The sequence below is a fragment of the Marmota monax genome, unplaced genomic scaffold (genome assembly GCF_021218885.2).
Source record: "Marmota monax isolate L192 unplaced genomic scaffold, Marmota_monax_Labrador192_F-V1.1 WCK01_AAM20220418_F8-fsc00280, whole genome shotgun sequence".
NCBI classification, from domain to species: Eukaryota; Metazoa; Chordata; class Mammalia; order Rodentia; family Sciuridae; genus Marmota; species Marmota monax.
This window is the reverse complement of record NW_026692080.1, coordinates 1,432,018-1,454,167: the sequence shown is the minus strand read 5'-3', so window position 1 is coordinate 1,454,167 and position 22,150 is coordinate 1,432,018. Positions and strand designations below refer to the sequence as shown.

General features: G+C 36.1%; 1 protein-coding gene across 1 annotated transcript; it reads left to right on the top strand.

Annotated features, from left to right (window-relative positions):
• Positions 1-9,018: 9,018 nt before the first annotated feature.
• On the top strand, positions 9,019-9,954 carry LOC124103307 (olfactory receptor 2B11-like). Its single transcript, XM_046459864.1, has one exon. The coding sequence runs from the start codon at positions 9,019-9,021 to the stop codon at positions 9,952-9,954; it is 936 nt and encodes a 311-aa protein (XP_046315820.1).
• Positions 9,955-22,150: the final 12,196 nt, after the last annotated feature.

Sequence of the window (22,150 nt, the reverse complement as noted above, 5' to 3'; positions counted from 1 at the left end):
AATCTTAGCTTAGAGTGTCCATAGCATGTCAATGATAGTAGAGCATGGGCTCAAGGACACCTTCAGAAGGACTACCCAAATTCAATCAACAGACTTACAGTTTAAAAGGCATTCCAACATGAAACCAGGCTGTCAAGACTGGAATAAGTACCTACTTCTTGAAAGCATAGACATAATACATAACCACAAGGATCAAGAACAACCATGGCAAAATAATATCACCAAATGCTCAGAATTATATGCCAAAAACTGACTCTAAAGAGATAGAGATATAGACTACATGACAAAGAATTCAACAGTGTCACATAAACTGGCTCAAAATATTCAGTGAAGTCATAGTAACCAAAATTATATGGTAGTTGGTCACAAACACACACACACACATAAACCAGTGGAAAATAAGAAAGAGCAAAAAAAATAAAGCCACTCACTTATAACCAAACAAATTTTTCTCAAAGATACCAAGAATACACAAAGGTAAGAGAATAATCTCTTCCATAAATGGTGCTAATAAAATATGATATTCTGAATCCATCAGAATATTAGAATGTTATCTTTGATAAAGTAAAAAAATAATTCAAAATGGAGAAAGACCTAAGTGTAAGACTTAAACCTATGAAACCACTAGAAGAAAAGAGGGATAAAAACTTTTGGCCTGGGTGATGGATGTTTGAAAATGAATTTGAAAGCACAAGTGACAAAAACAAAAAATGACAATCAGATTATATCAAACTAAAAGACTTTGAAAAGCAATGAAAATAATCCAGAGTAAAGAGAAAACCTACAAAATGGGATAAAATCTTGCAAAGTATATATTTAATAGATGGTAAATATTAAAATGAATAAGGAATCTGAATAACTCAATAGCAAGAAAAAAAAAAGAACACAAATAAATACTGGGCCAAAGACCTGAATAGAAAGTTCTCTCAAGAGCATCCATAAAAGTGGCCAACAGGTTTATGAGAAATTGTTCAATATTACTAATCATCAATGATATCCTGAAAACGCATTGAGGTTTTATTTCAATCCAATTAGAATGACTATTATCTAAGTCAAAAGACAGCCAGAGCTGACAAAGATGTGGACAAAGGAAAACCTTTGCACACAGTTAATGGGATGTACAACCATTATAGAAAATAAAATGAAGCTCACTAAAAAAATTAAAACTAAAATTGTTATATGATAAACAATCGCACATTGCATACATATCTGAAGGAAGTGAAATAAGTATGTCAAAGAAATCTCTGCACTCCCATGATTATCACAGGACTATTCACAACAGAGATTAATTAATGTGTATCCATTAACTGATTAATGGATCAAGGAAATGTGATAGCAACACACAATAGAACACTATATAGACAAAAAAGAGGGAAATTCAGTCATTTGCAACAACACAGATGTACCTCCAATACAGTATGTTAAAGGAAAGAAGCTAACCACAAAAGACAAATAACTCATATCTCAGGTGTGGAATCTAAAAGAGTTCTCATATAAACAAAAAGTAGGATGGTGGTTATTAGAAACTGGGGTGTTTAAGAGTGGTAAGGATTTGAGAATGTTGGCCAAAGGATACATAGTTATAGTTTGACAAAAATTTGATTGCACAGCATGACTGTAGCTAAAGATAATGTATTCAATTCTTGAAAAAAAAACAAAGAAAGTAGATATATAGTGTCTCATCATAGAAATGATAACTATTCGGTAATGCACTTGTTGTTTCATATATATATATATATATATATATATATATATATATATATATACACACACACACACACATATATATATATATTTCAACACATGTTGTATATAAGAAATATAATTTCACGTGTCAACGTGCAACAAATAAAGAATAAAAATAAATTTTATTGAACAATTTTGAAATTTAGTTTTTACATTGTTAATTATATGCCTAGCTCTATAATATTTTTATTGTTAATAGTTATTATTAGTTAGCAAGTACATAATTACTATGATTGAACCACTTTGGATTTTAAAAAGTAAAGTATTTTTGGAATATATTTAAAGAATTGTAGAAAAATGAAATCAAATTTCAAGGAAAATGTTATCAACTACAAAAAGACATAGATATATGTTGTAAAAAGATAATAGTTTTTTATCACAGAGGATTTGGTCTGTAAAAAACGAATGAACAAAGAATTTACAGTATTTCTTTTTACTCAAATAATTTAATATGATATTCTATTAATATAAATTGTTTCCACAATACTTCAGTATGTTTTATAATGAATATTTTAATAAAAATTAAAGTGGCAAGCAGGGTGACAATAGTTTCTGCAGACTCAGTTTCTAAGTCTTAGAATTCAAAATTAACTTCCTCTGGCACAGCTCTCTACAGGAAAAAAAAAATAACTATATAAAAGAAACACCTATAAGCTTCAGACTTGAAGTCTCTTATATGTCTGTAATGTATTGTGTGGATTAGTATAGTAAAGAGGAGAGAAGGGCCATAGGAGATTGGGGGTTATTGAAATGCTTTGTCAAAATTTTGCTGGCTTTTGCTAATATGCCAGCAGTCTCCCATTGAGCAAAGAAAAGATTTAACTGCACCATGGGAACTCCTACTTCTACTCTCATATTGTGAATTCATAGGGGAAAAAATACAATGTTGATCTGGGAAATGACTTTTTTGGATATGATACCAACAACGCAACGGAAGACAAAAGCAAAAATAAACCAATGGGAATACATTAAACCAAAAAGCTTCTGCACAGAAACAGAAAATTGAGAGTTAAGAAACAATTTACAAAATGGGGGAAATATTTGCCAACTATGCATTTGATAAGAGGCTAATATCTAGAAAATATAAAGATATTGGGTTCAAACTCAATAGTGACAAAACCAGTACCTGCGCTGAAAAGACACAAAAGGTCAAGGGTAAAATATATTCTCTGATATGCAGAAGCTAGACGAAAATAAGGAGAATATAAAGAAATAGGGTGGTGAATTCCATGAAACCAGAAAAAAAGGTCACTTCTAATAGAGGAAGATAATTAAGGGAGAGGGAGGAGGAATGAGTAAAGGAGGAATGGTAGAATGAATCTGACCAAATTTTCCTCTGTACATATATGCACATGCTACAGTGAATTTTACATTATGCATATTTATAATGCACTAATTTAGAAAAACACTATAAATAAATAAGAGCAAATGATCTGAAGAAATGAAGCATTTCTCAGAACAACATATACAAATAACCAATAAGTATATTTTTTTAAAAAAAAGCTCAAGATACTACCAGGCAAATGTAAATTAGAACTCCAATCACAGATGATCTAACACTTTTTAGAATGATTATTATCTAAAAGACATAAGAAATATTGTTGAGAACTTGAGAAAAGGAAAGCCTCTCAGAGCTGGGGGGAATGTAATTTAATGCCATTGTGGATAACAGTATTATGATTCCTCAAAAATTAAAAATAAAACTAACATTTGTTCCAGCACTATTGCTACAGAGAATACAATCAAAATGATATCTGTACCACTATGTGCATTGCAGACTATTCATAATAGTCAAGACAGGAAATGGATAAATAGATAAAGAAAATTTGTACACACACACAAAAAATCAGAAATCCCATAAGTTATATTATTTGCAACAAAATGGTTGGAACTATGGGACTTTATTATGTTAAGTGAAGTAAACTAGACACAGAAAGATAAGTATCTTATGAACTCACTCATTAAAATGATCTAAGAAGCTGGTTACATAAATGTAGAAAATGAAACAGCCATTACCAGGTTCTATATTGCTTTGGAGGTAAGGGTTTGTGATATGTTGGTTAAAGGATATAAATTGTCAGTTACATTAGACAAATAGTTTCAAGAGATCTATTGTACATGAATATTGTTTTCAGTATATTTACTATTTTATTTATTTATTTATTTATTTTTATTGGTTCTTTTTAGTTATACATGTCAATAGCATACATTTTGACAGAATTAGCTAAATTTAGCTAAATTAGAATTTAGCTAAAGAATTAGCTAAATTAGCTAAATTAGAATTTAGCTAAAGAAATATGTACAAAGTCTTGGAAGGATTTAGGAATACAAATAAGGAATTTCTATGTGTTTATAGGAATAAATGACTACTTAGAGTTATTAACACTGAATAACCTTTTACCAAACCAAAGTAACAAAGGGAAGAAGTCATATTGGAAAGAAGAAAGAGAAAGAATGTCTCTCTACATAAGGCAGCTTTCAGGAGCTCTGATCTTTGGTTGAGCAACATAGGCAGCTTCATGTGTGTTGGCTGAGAGGGAGCTGGAGGAACATATTCCAAAATAGCTGTGTTCTACTCACTGTCTTGATATCTGTACCTCAGTTGAACAAAACCAGAAACCAATTATCAAGGAATCATCTTGATTCTTCCTTTAGATGAATGACACAAAATATAAACCATTAAACAAAATGTATGGGAGGTTATTCTTTTGGACTGAGCACCCATTTGGCCCTAACAGAACAGACCAAACCCAAATGTAGTCACTCAATCTCAATTCCACATAATCAGACTAAAATGTGAGGTATATAGATCAATTCCAAAACAGACTAGTTTTTCCTGAAAAGGAATTCTGGTCAATCTGAAGTCAGCATAATAGGGCAATGTTCCTTAAAAAAAAAGAAAATAAAAAGTAACCTAGAGTGACATATGACAATAAATCAACTGTTTCTATTTTTCTCTTTGCTTCTTCCCAAATCACAAAACACACTCTTCTATTTTTGTGCAGTGAGAGCTCTTATTGTATTTTGTAGAAGGTAGGGTGCACTGATTCATGAATCATGAACAAAGCTAAATCAATCTATATTTAAATTTGTTATTTTGGTTTTTTTGATATATGACATATATTGAGATACAGAATGGACTTGGAGTAGAAGAGGAGAATAGGGAATATTCAGTACATACATAATGAAAAAATATGACAGTAATGATTATCCTTAAAGAAGAGATTATGAATCAAAGAAGGAAGTTCCAAAAATGAAAACTCTCCATTTGTGTCTATAATTTGTATTTGAATTAGTTTTTCAAAATAATATGCTCATGAAGTTTGTAATTTTTATATTTGAATGTTATCTACATTTGCCTATATTATATAGTTTGCACATCAAATGATTGCCATTTCACCTACTTGTAAAACCTTTAATGTTTTGAAGTTTTTTTCGTATTATTTGATTCCTACTCATTAAAAAACCTTTTTATTGATGCAACACATTGTTGAATGCCTTTATTCTTATGACTAGAAATAATTGAATCTAATGTGACATATTCTGAGATTTAATGGAGTAAAATATTCAAAGATACCTGGTATCAATTCTCCATAATCATTTAGTCCGATTGGCTCTGGTCTTGTAGTATACTATTTGTTTTATTTGTTATTATCTATATTATTTAAAATCAAAGTCTAGTGTGATGGGAAATTGAATGAGTTTATTTCAAATACATCTAACAAGAGATTTGCTCCTCACCTCAGTTCAGTAGATAACTAATTGTTCATAAGAAACAGTCCCACAGGGATCTCTGTCCCCAGGAACTCTTTCTACTAACTCATATGAGATAAGGAAACATGAATATAGTGTCCCAGGGACCTCAGAAACAGCATATAAATAGAACTCCCACAAAACATTCTGGGTATTTTCTAATATTTTTTTCCTAACAGATTCTTTTCCTTTTTGGACCTGTATCAGCTAAAAACAAACAGTTCTGAAACTCATATGTAAAGATGCAACCATGGACTGTAGTTTTAAAAATTCAAGTGTGTTCCTTTACAAATTTGTTTTTATTAAAAAATATTTTTGAACATAAGGTGAGAAAAAAGACATTTGTTTTTAAAGGTTCATGAATTCTTTGGAAAGTTTGGGCTGTGGGTAGATTTTCGGGCCTCATGGTGCCTATGCATGTATGAAGCAGAGAGAACTTAATTTCAGGAAGCTTTTTGTAAACCTTGGAAATATCTTGTTCAGTGGCTCTAGGAACAAACAGATTGCTCTTTTTAATTAATTTTTTTTCTCAATGTGTCATTTAAAGCATTAAAATAATTTAAAATTTCATAGAGTATTTCTGACAGATATTGCTTGAATGATATATGAAGCTTTCATTCACTCATGAAACTATAAAAATGTATCATTTAAAAATGTTTGGTCAATAGTCATATTAACTTCTTGTGTTTCAGGGATATTGGTTTCAGATGAAAATGACATTGATTTCTTTGTGTCATCCTTTTTTCACTGTAAAGCTAAAAAGTCTTATAAGAACAGATAAAATACTATGTGTTATGAAAATGAAGAATGTGAATAAGCAACACTAGAAAAAATGTGAGGAAAGATACAAAGGAGGTCAACAGGAACAGACTGGCAATTTATTAACATGATTTTTAACATTTTTATATAAACGGATTCCTATGTAATGAGATAGGAATGGAAAATCACTAGAAGCAGAAGAAAAAAACAGCAGATGGGATTCCAAGAGATAAAATAATGAAATATGAGCATGAATATGAAAAGATGAGATCCAAGAGTATAATTACAGAGCTTTTAGTACATGTCAGAGTAAATCAAATAGACTAATCACATCTTCACTGATATATTGAGGGAAATATCCAGAGAAATGAAGGGCTCAGGGGTAATCTCCATTCACAGATAAAGCTACATTTAAGGTGAATTATAAGAACAAAATTCTAAATAATACAGATATCTTAAAAATTGAAATTAAACTGGAGGGATTATTTGTCTTAATTGTTATAAGTAATTAATTGTGGAAGGAATCCTGGAGGATAAAACCTAAAATAAATTGAAGGTTGGTAAGAATAGGAAACTATAAAATGTAGGGTTAGAGAGGTAGCTCAGTGGTAGAATGCTTGTCTAAGATCCACAAGGCCCTGGGTTTGATCCTAAACACAACAAAAACAAAGAGCTATTGCTTGAAAGATGTAAAATGTGAAAATAAGTATTCCCAACAAATAGGCAATATGGTATTCAATGAATTCTGACCATGCTTATTTCATTTTATGCCTACAACATAGGATTTTCACCTGAAAAAGAACTTGGACCAAGATTGTTTCAAAATTAGTTGTGTTCATATAACATCTAGCATAAGTCAAGCTCAAATAAAATATAGAGGCCACAAAACATTCAATAAATATTTCTAGAATACACGTTTTCTTTGAAATCTTAAAAGTTCATATTTATAGTCTCTATATTTCACTACCTCATTTAAGGTATTAATTGCTTTTTGATCTTTAGAAGCTTCTAGTTATTAGCACACAATAGAAATCAATAACTAACAACATCCTGAAATATGGGCACCATAATATTTTTGTTATGTGGTTTGGAGGTATGTACTAGATGATTTAAGAAGTGTGTTTATTGGAGTGTTTGGCACACAGGGTGCATTAAAGATTAGTTGCGATTATTGCTTTAATATTTTTGTTAAACACTTCAGAATCAGGATACTCTATAATCAAAAGTCAATGTTTACACAATAGCTCTGAGTAGTTATGTGTGAATCCACTCAGGATAGCTTTGAGGATTTAATAAAATAGAGAATATAAAAATTGTGCCTTCTAATCTTAAGCATGTAATCTGATAAACTTTAATCACTACTTGACTGGCAGAATAACTGAAATTTTGTCATATCAGCGCTGTCTCAACTCTCCATATGAGCAGTCTCCATTTTACAAAGATTAGAGATTTTATGGACTATATTTCACCACTGATGAAAAAGAAAAATATAAATTTTAAAACCTGCTTTACTTCATTTTCCTTTCTCAAAATACTCCTTTACTCAGCTAACGAATTTTGTTGTTTTTATTGTGTCTTTTAGCTGAGAAACAGACATATGTATGTACTTGAAATGTGAAATGATTGGTGAATTCGAATAAGTCTCTGGGGCCTGAACTGGGATATTGAGGTTTCTCCTGACAGCAGTTATGTGTAGTTCAAAAAATATGGTTGTAGCCATGTATAATCAGTCAATTACTTATCATTTTTCAAATGCTCATACTTAAATAGGATAATATTATGTTTATTTTATAATGGAAAGTCCCTTATAAGGATAAATTAACTAAAATTTAATATAAAACTTAAATGCTCAAAGTTTGAACTTATCAGTTATGTGAGAAAAAGCACATTGAAAATCTATTCTGTTTGTTTGTTTGTTTGTTTGTTTGTTTTGCAGTAGTGGAATTAAAACTAGGGGTCCTCTACCACTGCATTACATCCCAGTTCTTTATATTTTTAAATTTTGACACAGGCTCTCCATAGGTTACCCTTGTTGACCACAAGCCTGCACTCCTGCTATCTGAGCCTCTCGAGCACATGGTGTTATAGGCCTGCACCAATACACTGGACTGCAAAACCAAACTTTTAAGCAGTGGAAAATCTTAACTGTCTCAATTTATACTTAAAAAAAACTGACGTTAAAAATATTTGAAACTTTCACTCAATTCTAAAAGGCTAAGAAATAGTTGATTCAACACAGTCTTCTTACTATGCATGGAGGTAATATAATTATTCAATTAATTATTTGAATTAAATAAGGATTATCTTGTTTTTCATAGGGCCAGGTATTTTCCACCTACTTCTTTTGCTATTGCTTGAATATGAGGTACCTCATATCCACTGGCAGTCGTAAGTCTAAGTAAAAATATTCAGATTCTATTGTCCCATGACACATTGTTAGAAGTCTCTAAAACATAGTCACATCCACTTCTCCTTGCATCTTTATCAGTACTCCAGGACATATTTATTGTCAGACTGATTAAATATAGGAGGAATTTCAGTTTTAGAAAGGTAATTTTACATGTTGAAAGTAACTTCCTTTAATTTGTACTGATGTGAAAGGTAATTTGGTCACCTGGCGTAACATCATTTATATTATTTGCCCCATATGTAACTGCATGCCATCATATGTGAATGGATTGCCAATATTGAACTATGTTTCAACATTTCATAACTCTCTTTTTGACACTTTCTTAATACAGGGGAAGCAAACTGAAGAGAATGGCACTCATTAATGAAAGCCACCCAGAAGAGTTCATCCTACTAGGCTTTGATGACCGCCCTTGGCTAGAGCTTCCTCTGTTTGTTATTCTTCTCATAACATACCCAATGGCCATGATGGGAAACATTGCCATCATTCTGGTGTCCAAGTTAGATCCCAGTCTCCACAGTCCCATGTATTTCTTTCTCACCAACCTCTCCTTCTTGGACATGTGTTACACCACAAGCATTGTGCCTCAGATGCTATTTAACCTGGGTAGCTCTAAGAAGATCATCAGCTATGTGGGGTGTGCAGTTCAGTTGTTTCTTTTCAGTACAATGGGAAGCACAGAATGTCTTCTCCTGGCTCTCATGGCTGTTGATCGCTATGTGGCCATCTGCAGGCCTCTGCACTACACCCTTATCATGAATCAGCACATCTGTATCCTGTTAGTGTCCATTATGTGGATAAGTGGAATTACTTATGGTGTCTTTGAGGTCACTCTAACATTACAGTTGCCACTATGCGGCATCAATAAACTGGATCACTTGTTTTGTGAGATTCCAGTTCTGATAAAGACTGCCTGTGGGGAAAAGGAGGCTAATGAGTTTACACTCTCTCTGGTATGCTCTTTTTTAATAGCTGTTCCTCTATGCTTAATTCTTGTCTCCTATGTGAGTATTGGACATGCCATATCTAAGATTAAATCTTCTGAAGGAAGGAAAAAGGCTTTTGGGACATGCTCCTCTCATCTCATTGTAGTTTTCTTATTTTATGGCCCAGGCATTAGCACATACATTCAATCCCCCTCTTCCATCTCGAGGGATCAACCCAAGTTCATGGCTCTGTTCTATGGAGTGATGATTCCTACAATCAACCCATTCATCTACACACTGAGGAATAAGGATGTGAAGGGAGCATTAAACAAACTTATGATGGGCATTTTCAGATGCTAGTGATACTTGGTAGACATCAAATTAAATTATTTAACAATTAGAGTAGGGGCATATGGATCTCTGACACCTGCGACTAATTCTCATAATCCTATCTCATGTTACAGGTTCTTCTTGAAAAGCATGTGATATTTTTTTATATTCTTTATAATCTATGGTAAATGGGATGATATTTAGCCAATGTTCACCAACATCACCTCTTTGTTGTGAGATTATATTAAAATAATTCTATTCTGGTTGCTATGCTCTGAGACAATTTTGTTAAGTAATTTAAAAACTAACAACATAAGTTATATCATATATTGAATAGTTGTTTTAGTCAGATTTTTCATTGCTGTGACCAATATAATTGACATGTACAATTTAGAGGAAGGAAAGCTTATTTGGTGCTCATAGTTTCAGAGATCTCAATCCATAAACCATCAAAAATAGGTCCATGGTGAGGCAGGGAATCATGGGGGAAGGATATAGTAGAGGGAGACTGCTTCCCTTGTTGCATAAACAAAACAGAGGGAGAAGAGGGAAAAGGAAGATGAATCCTTTCAGGGATGGCCCCCAATGACACACCTCCTCCAGCCATTCCTCTCCTACCTATTGTTATCACCCAGTCAGTCCATTCAAACTATGATAATTAGGTTACATCTTTCACAATTCAATCATTCTACCTTTCAAAATGCCTGCATTAATACAGGAGCTCAGGGAGACACCTCATATCCAAACTATAACAATAGATTAAGCAAGTAATCATAACAATAGCACAGGAATGCAGTTAATGAGCTCAGTTTAAATGAAAACATTTTATCAGTCTCCTCAAATATGGCCCAGGATTATGTACAGACTGGCTACACTCTGCAGTCTCTGTGAAGCAGTCTATGCTTTCACAGAATCCTGAATCTCATGATTGATTAACCTCAATTTATGCAGATGCCATTGCTTAATGAATATGTTATATATTATTTATTATTTTATATTGTATATAATATTTTAAAATATTAAATATTTTAATATACAGCTTAATCCATTTTAGTGGGTAAAATAGAGAGATATTTCATTAAAAAAATGAGTCCTCTGAATTAGTGAGAGTAAAAAGAAGTTATATTTATTGGCAATCTGGCAACATTTCTGTGCATAAATTGGAATAGTCAGGAATGCCTTTTGAATAGGAAAGAATTGCTTGCTATCACTGCAGAGTATGCTTTACAGCCAATTGTAGGACTTTTTTTCTATTTCTATGAAGAAAGTCATTGGTATTTTGATGGGAATTGCAATGAATCTATAGATCATTTTGGGTAGTATAGTCATTTTAACAATATTAATTCTCTAATTCATAAACATGGAACATTTTTTCCTTTTTATGTACTTTATAATTTTACCAATGTTTTATAATTTTTATTATAGAGATCTGTTGCTTCATAATTAAACTAATTCCTAAATACCTTTATTTTTTTACAGCTATTACAAATTAAATTGCTTTTTTTGCAACTTAATTTGTAACTCTGCTTTTGCTATATGTGAATGCTGCTTTTTTTTTCCTGTATGTCGACTTTGTATCTGCAACTTTACTGTGTTTATCAGTTCTAATATCTTTTGATGATTATATAGCTTTCTCTATGTAAAAAATCATATCATATGCAAACATTGATAATTTAACTTCTTTCCAATTTGGATACCCTGCATTTATTTTCTTGCATAATTGCTCTTATCAAGACTTCCAATACTATATTAAATAAGATTGGTAAAAGTGAGTATCCTTATCTCACTTCATATCTTTGAGGGAATGTTTTTAGCTTTTCCCCATTTGATAGAATATTAGTAGTAGATTTGTTATTTACAACCTTTAATACATTAAGGTATGTTACTTCTGTACCTAACTTGTTGAGGATTTTTTTATGTTAAATCTTATGAATACTTTTCTACATTCATTGAGATGATCATTTACTTTTGCTCTTTATTCTGTTGATGTGTAGTATCATGTTTGTTGTTTTTTATATGTTTAACCATCATTGCAGCCATTTGATCATGGTGTATAACATTTTTGAAGTACTGTTGAATTCAGTTTGCTAGTATTTTGTTGAGAATGTTTTGCATCTATTTTCATCAGGAATTTAAATTTGTAGCATTTTTATTGTTGTATCTTTGTCTGATTCTTGTATCAGGATAATGATTACTTCGTAAAAGAGTTTCTCAGAGGTCTTTTCATTTCACTTTCTTAGAATAGTTTCAGAAAAATTTAAATTAATTATTCTTTAAAAGTTTTGTAGAATTAGCAGGAGAAACATCATGTCCTGACTTTTTTAGATGGGAAATTGCTTCAGTCTCATTATTGCCTGTTTTGATTTCCTTTTTGATTCAATTCTAGTAAGTTGTATGTGTTTGGGAATTTATCCATTTATTCTAAGTTTTACAGTTTTTTTATTGTTGTTTTTGTTTTTTGTTTGTTTTGGGCAATGCTGAGGATTGAACCTAAAGTTCATTTTAGGCAAGTATTCTATCACTGAGCTATATCCCCAGCCCTAGGTTTTACAGGTTTGTTTGTTTGTTTTTAAGAGAGAGAGAATTTTTTAATATTTATTTTTTAGTTAAGAGAGAATTTTTTAATATATATATATATATATATATTTTTTTTTTTTTTTTTTTTTTTTTTTTTTGTTATCGGCGGACACAACATCTTTGTTTGTATGTGGGGCTGAGGATCGAACCCTGGTGGCACGCATGCCAGGCGAGTGCGCTACTGCTTGAGCCACATCCCCAGCCTGGTTTTACAGGTTTTAACATATAACTCTTCATAGTGTATCTTATGGTCCTTTGCATTTCTGTGGTATATGTGGTCTCTATTTCTCTCTCTGATTTGTTTTCTCTCTCTTTTTTCTTAGTTAGTCCACTAAATTATACCAGCTTCATTAATCTTTTTAAAAAACCAACTCTGCTTCATTGATCTGTATTGTTTTTTCTTTTTTTATTATTATTAGTTGTTCAAAACATTACATAGCTCTTGACATATCATATTTCATACATTTGATTCAAGTGGGTTATGAACTCCCATTTTTACCCCGTATACAGATTGCAGAATCACATCGGTTACACATCCACGTTTTTACATACTGCAATACTAGTGTCTGTTGTATTCTATTGCCTTTCCTATCCTCTACTATCCCCCATCCCCTCCCCTCCCATCTTCTCTCTATACCCCATCTACTGTAATTCATTTCTCTCCCTTGTTTTTTTCCCCTTTCCCCTCACTTCCTCTTATATGTAATTTTGTATAACAATGAGGGTCTTCTTCCATTTCCATGCAATTTCCCATCTCTCTCCCTTTCCCTCCCACCTCTCATCCCTGTTTAATGTTAATATTTTTCTCATGCTCTTCCTCCCTTCTCTGTTCTTAGTTGCTCTCCTTATTATGTTCTGATTTTTATTATTCCTTTTTTCTGCAACTTTATATTTGGTTTGTTCTTGCTTTTCTAAGTACTTCAGATATATCATTAAGTTTATTTGAAATCTTTCTATTTTTCCAATGTATACATTTATTGCTATGAACTTTCCTGTCACTACTGTGCTATAGTTCACAGATTTTGATATATTGTTGTTTTATTTTCATTTGGATTCAAGAAATTTTATTTCTTTTTACTTTCTTCAATGTCCCATTGGTAATTTAGGAGCATATTATTCAAATTCCACATATTTGCTTATTTTCTATTATTCTTATTTTTTATTTATTTTTTATTTCAACATGGTCTGAGAAGATATGCTATTTCAACTCTTTTAAATTAACTAAGACTTGATGTGTTGACTAATGTATGATTTATCCTGGAGAATATGACACGTGCTGATGAGAAATATGTTTTCTGATAATGTTGGATGAAATGTTCTAAATGTCTGTTAGATCCATTTGCTCTGTAGTATGATTCAACATAGATGTTTCTTTGTTGACTGTCTGTATTGTCTCTTCACTGAGTAAAGTGAGATGTTGAAGCCTCCAACTATTATTATATTGAAGTCTCTCTCTCCTTTCAGATCTAATAATATTTGCTTTATATATTTGGGTGGTTTCATGTTGGGTGCATATGTATTTTCAATTATTGTATCTTCTTGATCAATTAATCCTTTTATCAATATCTGTATGTTCTCTTTTTTACTTTTTTATTTAAAGTCTGCTCTATCTTTTGTGAGTATAGATATTTCTGCTCATTTTATTTATTTCTATTTGCATGGTATATGTTTTTCAAGCCTTTCATTTATAGTGTACCTGTTTTTACCAGTGAAGTAAATTTCTTATAGGCAACATTTAGAGACTGATTTTAGAATATCCTAGAAACACACCAGTATCAAACATCATGGGATTTCAGGATGTCAGCCAGGACAGTCCTGGACTTATGGGATTCCTCTGTTGCAGTGGCTATAGTAACTTTGTGCATAGATACAATTTCAGAATATCTGTTGGAAATTTATGGAGAAATACAGTTTAAAGACATTCCCAAAGTCAGTCTGTGAAAACTCAAATAAGTACCTACTTTTTCAAAGCATAGGCATCAACATATAACCACAGGATCATGAACAAGCAGGACAATAAGACATCTCCAAAAACACAAAATAATGTGCCACAAACTGACCCTAAAAAGATGGAGATATATAAGATGCATGACAAAGAATTAAAATATTTGTTTTAAGAATGCTAAGTGAAGTTTGAGAAAATAAAGAGAAAGAATTTAAAGAAAAAAATAAGTAACTAGACCAAAACTGTAATATAAAGGATATAATAATTAAAGTCAAAAAAGTATCCTGGAAGTGAAAAATACAATAAAGAAAATGGAGAATGTAATAGAAAGAATCAACACAAGAAATAGTCAAACAGAACAAATCTGTGAATTCAAAGTCAAGGTAATAGAAAACATGGAGACATATATTTAGGTCAAAATGGGTTCTACTGACATGTATAACTAAAAAGAACTAATAAAAAAGAAAATATGTAGACATAGGAGAAAAAAGAAATAGGATAAAATGGAAATAAAAGGCTTATAATATTGATAGGACAAAAACTGAAAAGCAAATTTGGGATGAGCATGGGCTAAAAATGAAGACCAAAATAAGTGAATGAAAATGTTACTTACACAAACAATAACACAAAACTATCAAACCTGGAGAGAGAGATTAATATCCAGGTAGAGGAATATCAATGATCATCAATCATATTCAATACAAATAAGATATCTCCAAGTAATATTATAATAATCTGCCAAAAATTAAAAACAAAGATCCATTTCCCTGCAAATTCTATGATATTGTCATTTTTAATGCAGAGTAATACTCCATTGTGTATAACTGCCACATTTGTTTTATCCATTCGTCTATTGAAGGGCATCTAGGTTGGTTCCACAGTCTTGCTATTGTGAATTGTGCTGCTATGAACATTGATGTAGCAGTGTCCCTGTAGCATGCTCTTTTTAGGTCTTTAGGAATGGATGGCATTAGAACAGATTATGCTAAGTGAAGCTAGCCAATCCCTAAAAAACAAATGCCAAATGTTTTCTTTGATATAAGGAGAGTAACTAAGAACAGAGTTGGGAGGAAGAGCATGAGAAGAAGATTAACATTAAACAGGGGTGAGAGGAGGGAGGGAAAAGGAAAGAGAAGGGAAATTGCATGGAAATGGAAGGAGACCCTGATGGTTATACAAAATTACATACAATAGGAAGTGAGGGGAAAGGGGAAAAAAAAACAAGGGGGAGAAACAGTAGATGGGGTAGAGAGAGAAGATGGGAGGGGAGGGGATGGGGGATAGTAGAGGATAGGAAAGGCAGCAGAATACAACAGACACTAGTATAGCATAGCAATATGTAAAACAATGGATGTGTAACCGATGTGATGCTGCAATCTGTATCCGGGGTAAAAATGGGAGTTCATAACCCACTTGAATCAAAGTGTGAAATATAATTTGTCAAGAACTATGTAATGTTTTGAACAACCAACAATAAAAATTAAAGAAAAAATAAAATAAAATAAAAACAAAGATCCAGAAAACAAGAGATAAGAAGGGTATTTGTTAGGTCAGTGGTGGCAACTCAGAACAAAGCAGCCTGCTTAGGAAAGGAACATCAATCACATGCCAGCTGAAATGCCTGTCAATCAGTGAGATCTCCTGACTAACGCCTGTCAACCAGCAGGACCCCCTAGCCAATCCTGGAGTTCAGCCAACTCCCCTGACCAACTCCAAGGGGACAAGGGACCCTAGAAACACATTTTCCTGTCTCAAGCCCTTCCCTACCTGCTGTAAGCCCCACAAAAGTCCAGTCCAGTCAAGCTTCCACACGGTTTCTCCTCAGACCCTTCTCCTCTCCACTCTGTTGGTCTGATGGAGTTCTGCAAGGGAGTGATATCTCAATAAAGCCTGGTTCAGCGGCCCTTTTAAATCTGCTTCCTTTGGTTGCTGCCTGCCTCGCCTGATCTGACATCTTGGTGCTGAAACCCAGGAGGGATCCTTGGGCTTCTCCAGCAGGGGATTGAAGCCCATCCCTTCCCCCTTAAAACAAACCAGGAAATTTCTAAGCATCTCTTTCCCTCTCCCTTCATCTGGCCGACAGGTGTGGGGTAAGTTCTCATTTCCCCTGACCTTCCAAACCTTTTCTGTCTGTCCACGGGATCCTATCCATAAGTCATGCACATGCCATAGGCCCCACCCATTCTGTTCAGGGCTCAGGGAACTGTGGAGATGTCCCAGTCCTCCTGAGAGCCCCAGCCAACCAGGTTGGCCAATCATTGGGCCCACGGAGGCTGCAGGGGCGCCTCAACCTCTGCCCTGGCCCTTATCTGTTCCGTAGGTGAGTGCAGACAGAATTTAGGATGCCTTCTTCTGCTCCTACTCACCCCCGAGGGTGTTGGAAGGTCATGAGAAACACGGAGTCTTCTCCTTAGACCCCAAAGTACTTTGGGTGTCTATATTCAAATTCTACCAAGTTAGGGCTCATTCAAGAACTGCCTGGTCTTTTACTGCACTGAGACAATGGGTCACAATGGCCCCCAGAAGGAACTTTTGATTTTAAACCCTCACTGAATTGGACAATTTCTGTTGCCAGACAGGGAAATGGGAAACAATGTTCAGGCTTTTTGAGATTTGCTCCTATCCTGCCCTCTACTCCTGACCTTCTCTCTGTGACCTTCCCTCTGCTCTTAGAATCTGCTCTCCCTCCCAGCAGTACCTCGCCCCCTCCCCCTCCCTGCCACCACCACTGCAGCCGCTCCCTTTACCCTCTCTGCTGCCACAGCTGCAGCCACTCCCTGCGGCCCTGTCTGCTCGCTTCCAATCTGCCTGGCCACCAGACACGCACGCCCTTCCTCCCTCCCTCAATGGCTCCTCATGCACACCTCCCTTTGCCACTTGGTTCTGACTGGCAGGCAGAATGGGCCCCACCTGGCTGCAGTGGGTGGGATCTCCAGATCCCTCCGAGCCTCCTCCCCCACTCTGCTCACCTCTTCTACTGATAAGCCCCTTCCCCTCCCTTCACTCGCACCTCTCTTCTCCTGTCACTTCCACACCCAGTCCCCCAGGCCCTCCCACCAGCTAACTCAAAGCTCCTTTGTCTTCTCAAGGAAATGGCTGCTGCTGAAGGGAACATTCGAATACACATCCCATTCTTCAAGATCTTTCCCAGAATCCAGATGAAAATCCAGCCTTATTTCTCAATTACCTTACAGAGGCCCTAACCAAATACACTAGGCTGGATCTTGAGTGTCCCACCTGGGCTACAGTGTTAACAACCCATTTAATTACTCAACTGGCTCATGATATTAGAAAAAGCTCAAATGAGCTGAGGAGGATCCTCAGATCCCTATCTGAGATCTGGTGGAAATGGCCTTTAAAGCAAGCTCCATTGCAGAAAAAGGTAACACCCCAAACCCAGGCCTTGCCAGTGGCCCTGAGGCCTAAGTCTCCAGCAAGAGCTTCACAGGGAACCAGCATTCCTCTCCACCAGGAGCTTGAATCAAATGTGGATGCGAAGGTCACTGGGCTTGCCAATGCCCAAACCCAAGGCCTCCTTCCAGGCCATGCCCCACCTGTAAGCAGACAGGACTTGGAAGAGTGATTGTCCCATGGCTGGCCCTTCCTTGAAGCCTCTATGAAGGGGTATGACCAGTCATGTGGTCCCTTCTCTTGAACTATTGGGGTTCTCAGAAGACTGAAGAAGCCCAGACTCGAGAACCCCCATCACCTTCGCCGAGCCCAGGGTAACACTCCAGGCAGCAGGTAAGTCCATAACCTTACTTGTGGACACGAGGGCTGCCTATTCTGTCTTGCCTGCCCACTCTAGGCCTCTGTTTCATTCCCAGGTCTCAGTTATGGGGATTGATGACAAACCCTCCTCCCCAAACCGAACTGCTAAGCTGGACTGTGCCCTGGAAGGACACCCATTCACTCACTCTTTTCTGGTCATTCCATCTTGTCTGGTTCCTCTCCTAGGCAGAGATGTTCTCCAATTACTAGGAGCCACCCTCCAACTATACCTCAAGAATACTACCACCCATCTCCTTCTTCCTCTAGTCCTTACCCTCTGTAATAACCTGACAGTACCTACTGTGCCATTGCCCCCTGATATAGTTGATCCCCAGGTCTGGGACATCTCCATGCCGGTCATAGCCACCTACCACAACCCAGTCCGAACCCAGCTGAAAGCACAAACTAAATTTCCTTCGAGTCCCCAAGACTCCCCCTGTAACACTCCCATATTGCCAGTGTGCATACCCTCAGAAGCCTATCACTTACTACAGGACCCCGGCTTAATTAATAAGGCCGTTATTCTCATCCGCCCGGTGGTTCCCAACCCTTACACTTTTCTTACTCATATCCTCCCTTCGACCACTCACTTTACTGTCCTGGATCTTAAAGATGCCTTCTTTACAGTGCCCCTCCATCCTGACTCTTATTACCTCTTTGCCTTCACATGGGAAGACCCTACCTCCTTTAGGTCTCAATAGCTGACATGGACAGTCCCTACCTCTTTGGTCAGGCCTTGACACAGGATTTAGCTGCTTGTGACTTGGGGATAGCACTCTCTTACAGTTGGATAGAAGCCTTCCCTACCTCCAGGGAAACTTCTGACACTGTCCCCTCCATCCTCATTGAGCAGATCATTCCCAGGTTTGGACTTCCCACCTCCATCCAGTCAGACAATTGTCCGGCCTTCACTTCTCAGGTAATTCAACTAGTCTCCAAATGCCTCAACATCACTTGGAGGCTCCACATCCCCCACCAACCCCAATCCTTGGGTAAGGTTGAGAGGGCTAACAGCATTCTCAAGGATCATCTCACTAAACTTGCTATTGAACTCAGACTGTCCTGGACCAATCTTTTGCCATTGGCCCTCACCCAAATTCGGGCAACCCCCAGAGCTCTCTCAGGCCTTATCCCCTTTGAGCTGCTCTATGGGCACCCTTTCTTAATCAACCAAAATTTTCCTGTCACTCCTCCTCCCCTTCTGTCTTACCTGCCCTATCTCACACTTCTATACAAACTCCTAAGGGAACACCCAGACTGGTGCCTTTCTGCACCAACCATTACTTCTGTCCCAGCACAACCAGGAATTGAATAGGACCCTCTTCAACCAGGTGATGCAGTCTTACTTCAAGAGCTCACCCTCAATCGTTGGAACCTTGCTGGACAGGGACCCCATACAGTCATACTTCTACCATGCTGGGGCCCACCAAACTCAAGGTTTCTTGCCAACTCTCTCCTTTGTTACTAATCATTAATCTCTCTCAAGCTTCTACCCCAACCCACAGATGGCACTTCTACATCCAAGTGACAGGGCAACAGGATGGCACCACCCGCTCTCAGTTTATGGTTCAAAGCTATTGCCCTTTCACTGGCTGTAATCAGGCCATCACCCTTAATGTTACTGGATTCAACTGGGCCACCTCATCTCACTTATGTTCAGCAATGCTGTGCTTCATAGCAGACCAAACTGAAGAATCCTGTAAGTGCTGGCCTGACACCTATGGCGGGTGCCCTTATAATTCATGCAAAAAAATGCTCTCTAGATAAGCCTTGCTATGAGAATCTTGCATACAGCAAATTGACTATTTGGGACCCACGGAACCAAAAATGGGCTTCCTGGGGATAACAGGTGCCCTGTTTCCTACAGTTAGAATATTCTGAAGTTTATCCCAGGAACTAGTAAGATGGCTAATACATGCTCAATATTTAGCTGCTACAATAATGTCCCATGAGGAGGCTCTGTGCTAGAATCTTATCAGGCTTGACCTTGATCCAGATACTCAGCTCCTGGGAATAAAAACACTCTCTTATTAGACAACAACAATGTTTCACTGAGCCTAAACTTGCCCACATAACAGTAACTTTATACAATGGACTTTCTTGAGAGGTACACAAAGCTCCTAATATTGCACATTGGAACTTACTATGTAACTGAGGAATAAGCTGCATAATGTTGCTAACTCTGTAATCTGCCTAGTGATACAATAAACAATAGGTGCTAATGATGCCAATGACCTAAAATAACCTATTGATATAAATAAAGCTAGCAGCTGGGGTGAAGAGCTTTGCTTTGCCTCTGCACCTTGCTTCTGTCTCCTTTTGCTTTCCTTACAGATATCCAGAATACATGAATACATGCTAGTACATATATAATATGTGGAAAGTACTGGGAACTAAATTGGAGCAAATTAAATTCCATGCTTATATAATTATGTCAAAATGAACCCCAATATTATGTATGACTATAATGTACTAATTAAAAGTTTTTTAATAAGAAAAAATGTATAAAATTACTGATAAACTGTATAAGGTTTGAAATAGGATAAAGAGAAAAAAAATGGACAAAAAACAGAATAGAAAAGAAAAGTAATAGAAACTAAGATAAAAAAAATCTGGGGAATTTGAGACAGGAGAGAGAAGAGGGGTAATCTGAGCTTAGGAAGCAAAGATAGAAAGTATGAGTTCAGTTATGCTTTAAACCCTTAGAAGAAACACAATCAATTGGGTTGAGAGCTACATTATTAAATAATCATTGATAGATTCAATATGAAAAGTAGTATCAGTAAGGTTGTAACTGACATTAGAGCTGTTCATATTTCACGCTGAGCCATTTGTAGTGGGGAGATTTTTTATTAAGTCTTCTTGATTTAGATTTCATTAGAATGTGGGACTTTTGGAAGACATTCACTTCTTCTCTGCTTTACATCCATGTTTCCCTCGTTATGAGATAATGATCACACCAACTCACTTCTGATACAATTCTAAGAGGCCCTCCTCCAATCTTTCTTCAGTGTATCCAGGTACCTACTAGCTTTTTGGTGGTTCAGAGTAGATGGTGCCTAATAGTCAGGTGTAGCAGCCAAGTTATTACTCCTTGTTAGGTGTAGTCTTCTGTGCCTTCCTGAAAAAAGGTCATGTATCCAGTGCTTTCAAGTCTAGTGCCGGCTCCTCTATGTATATTTCAGAGTGTGGGGGTTGTGACTGTATAAGGTAGAGTATAGTGGTCTGATTAAAGTGGCACTGTGGTGGCCTGTGGGAGGTGTAGGACTGCTGTTCCCTGTAGGGTCACTGGTCTGTGGGTTTGTATCTAGAAAAACTCAGTGGTGGCTGGTGTTTGAGGGATGATCTTCCGTAAGCCCCTCTGTGAAATGTACTGAATACCATATGCCCAAAGTTCTACACTGGCTCTTTGTTTGGTATTATCCCTGGGAAATGCCTTCTATGAGTTCCTGCATCTGAATGAGAATTGAGTTAATTTGCTACTCTGGAACCTATAGCTGTGGACCTTCCAAGAGATGTTAGTATAGAGAAGTCACTTCTCTGGTTGCTACAGTTCTCTTGCCAATTGGTGCTTGTTATTCAGCCTAGAGGCCCAAGTCTGTATTGTTAGGTCAATGAAGGTGACTTAGGAACAAAGCACCAAGCAGCCCATGCATGAAAGAAACACCAATCAGGTGCTGATGGAACTGCCTGTCAATCAGTGGGATCTCCTGGCCAATCTGGACCTTAGCCAGCTCCCCTGACAAACTCCAGAGGGACAAGGGACTCTAAAAACCCACTTTCCTGTCTCAAGCCCTCCCTTCTTTCCCTAAGCCCATAAAATTCTAGTCTGGTAGAGCCCCCACACGGTTTCTCCTCAGACCCTCTTCTTGCTCTCCCAATCTGATAGAATTCTGCCTGGGAGTGAGATCTCAATAAAGCCTCATTCAGTGG

Coding starts and splice junctions, on each gene's coding strand:
- LOC124103307 (XM_046459864.1), top strand. CDS start 9,019: ATGGCACTCATTAATGAAAGCCACCCAGAAGAGTTCATCCTACTAGGC.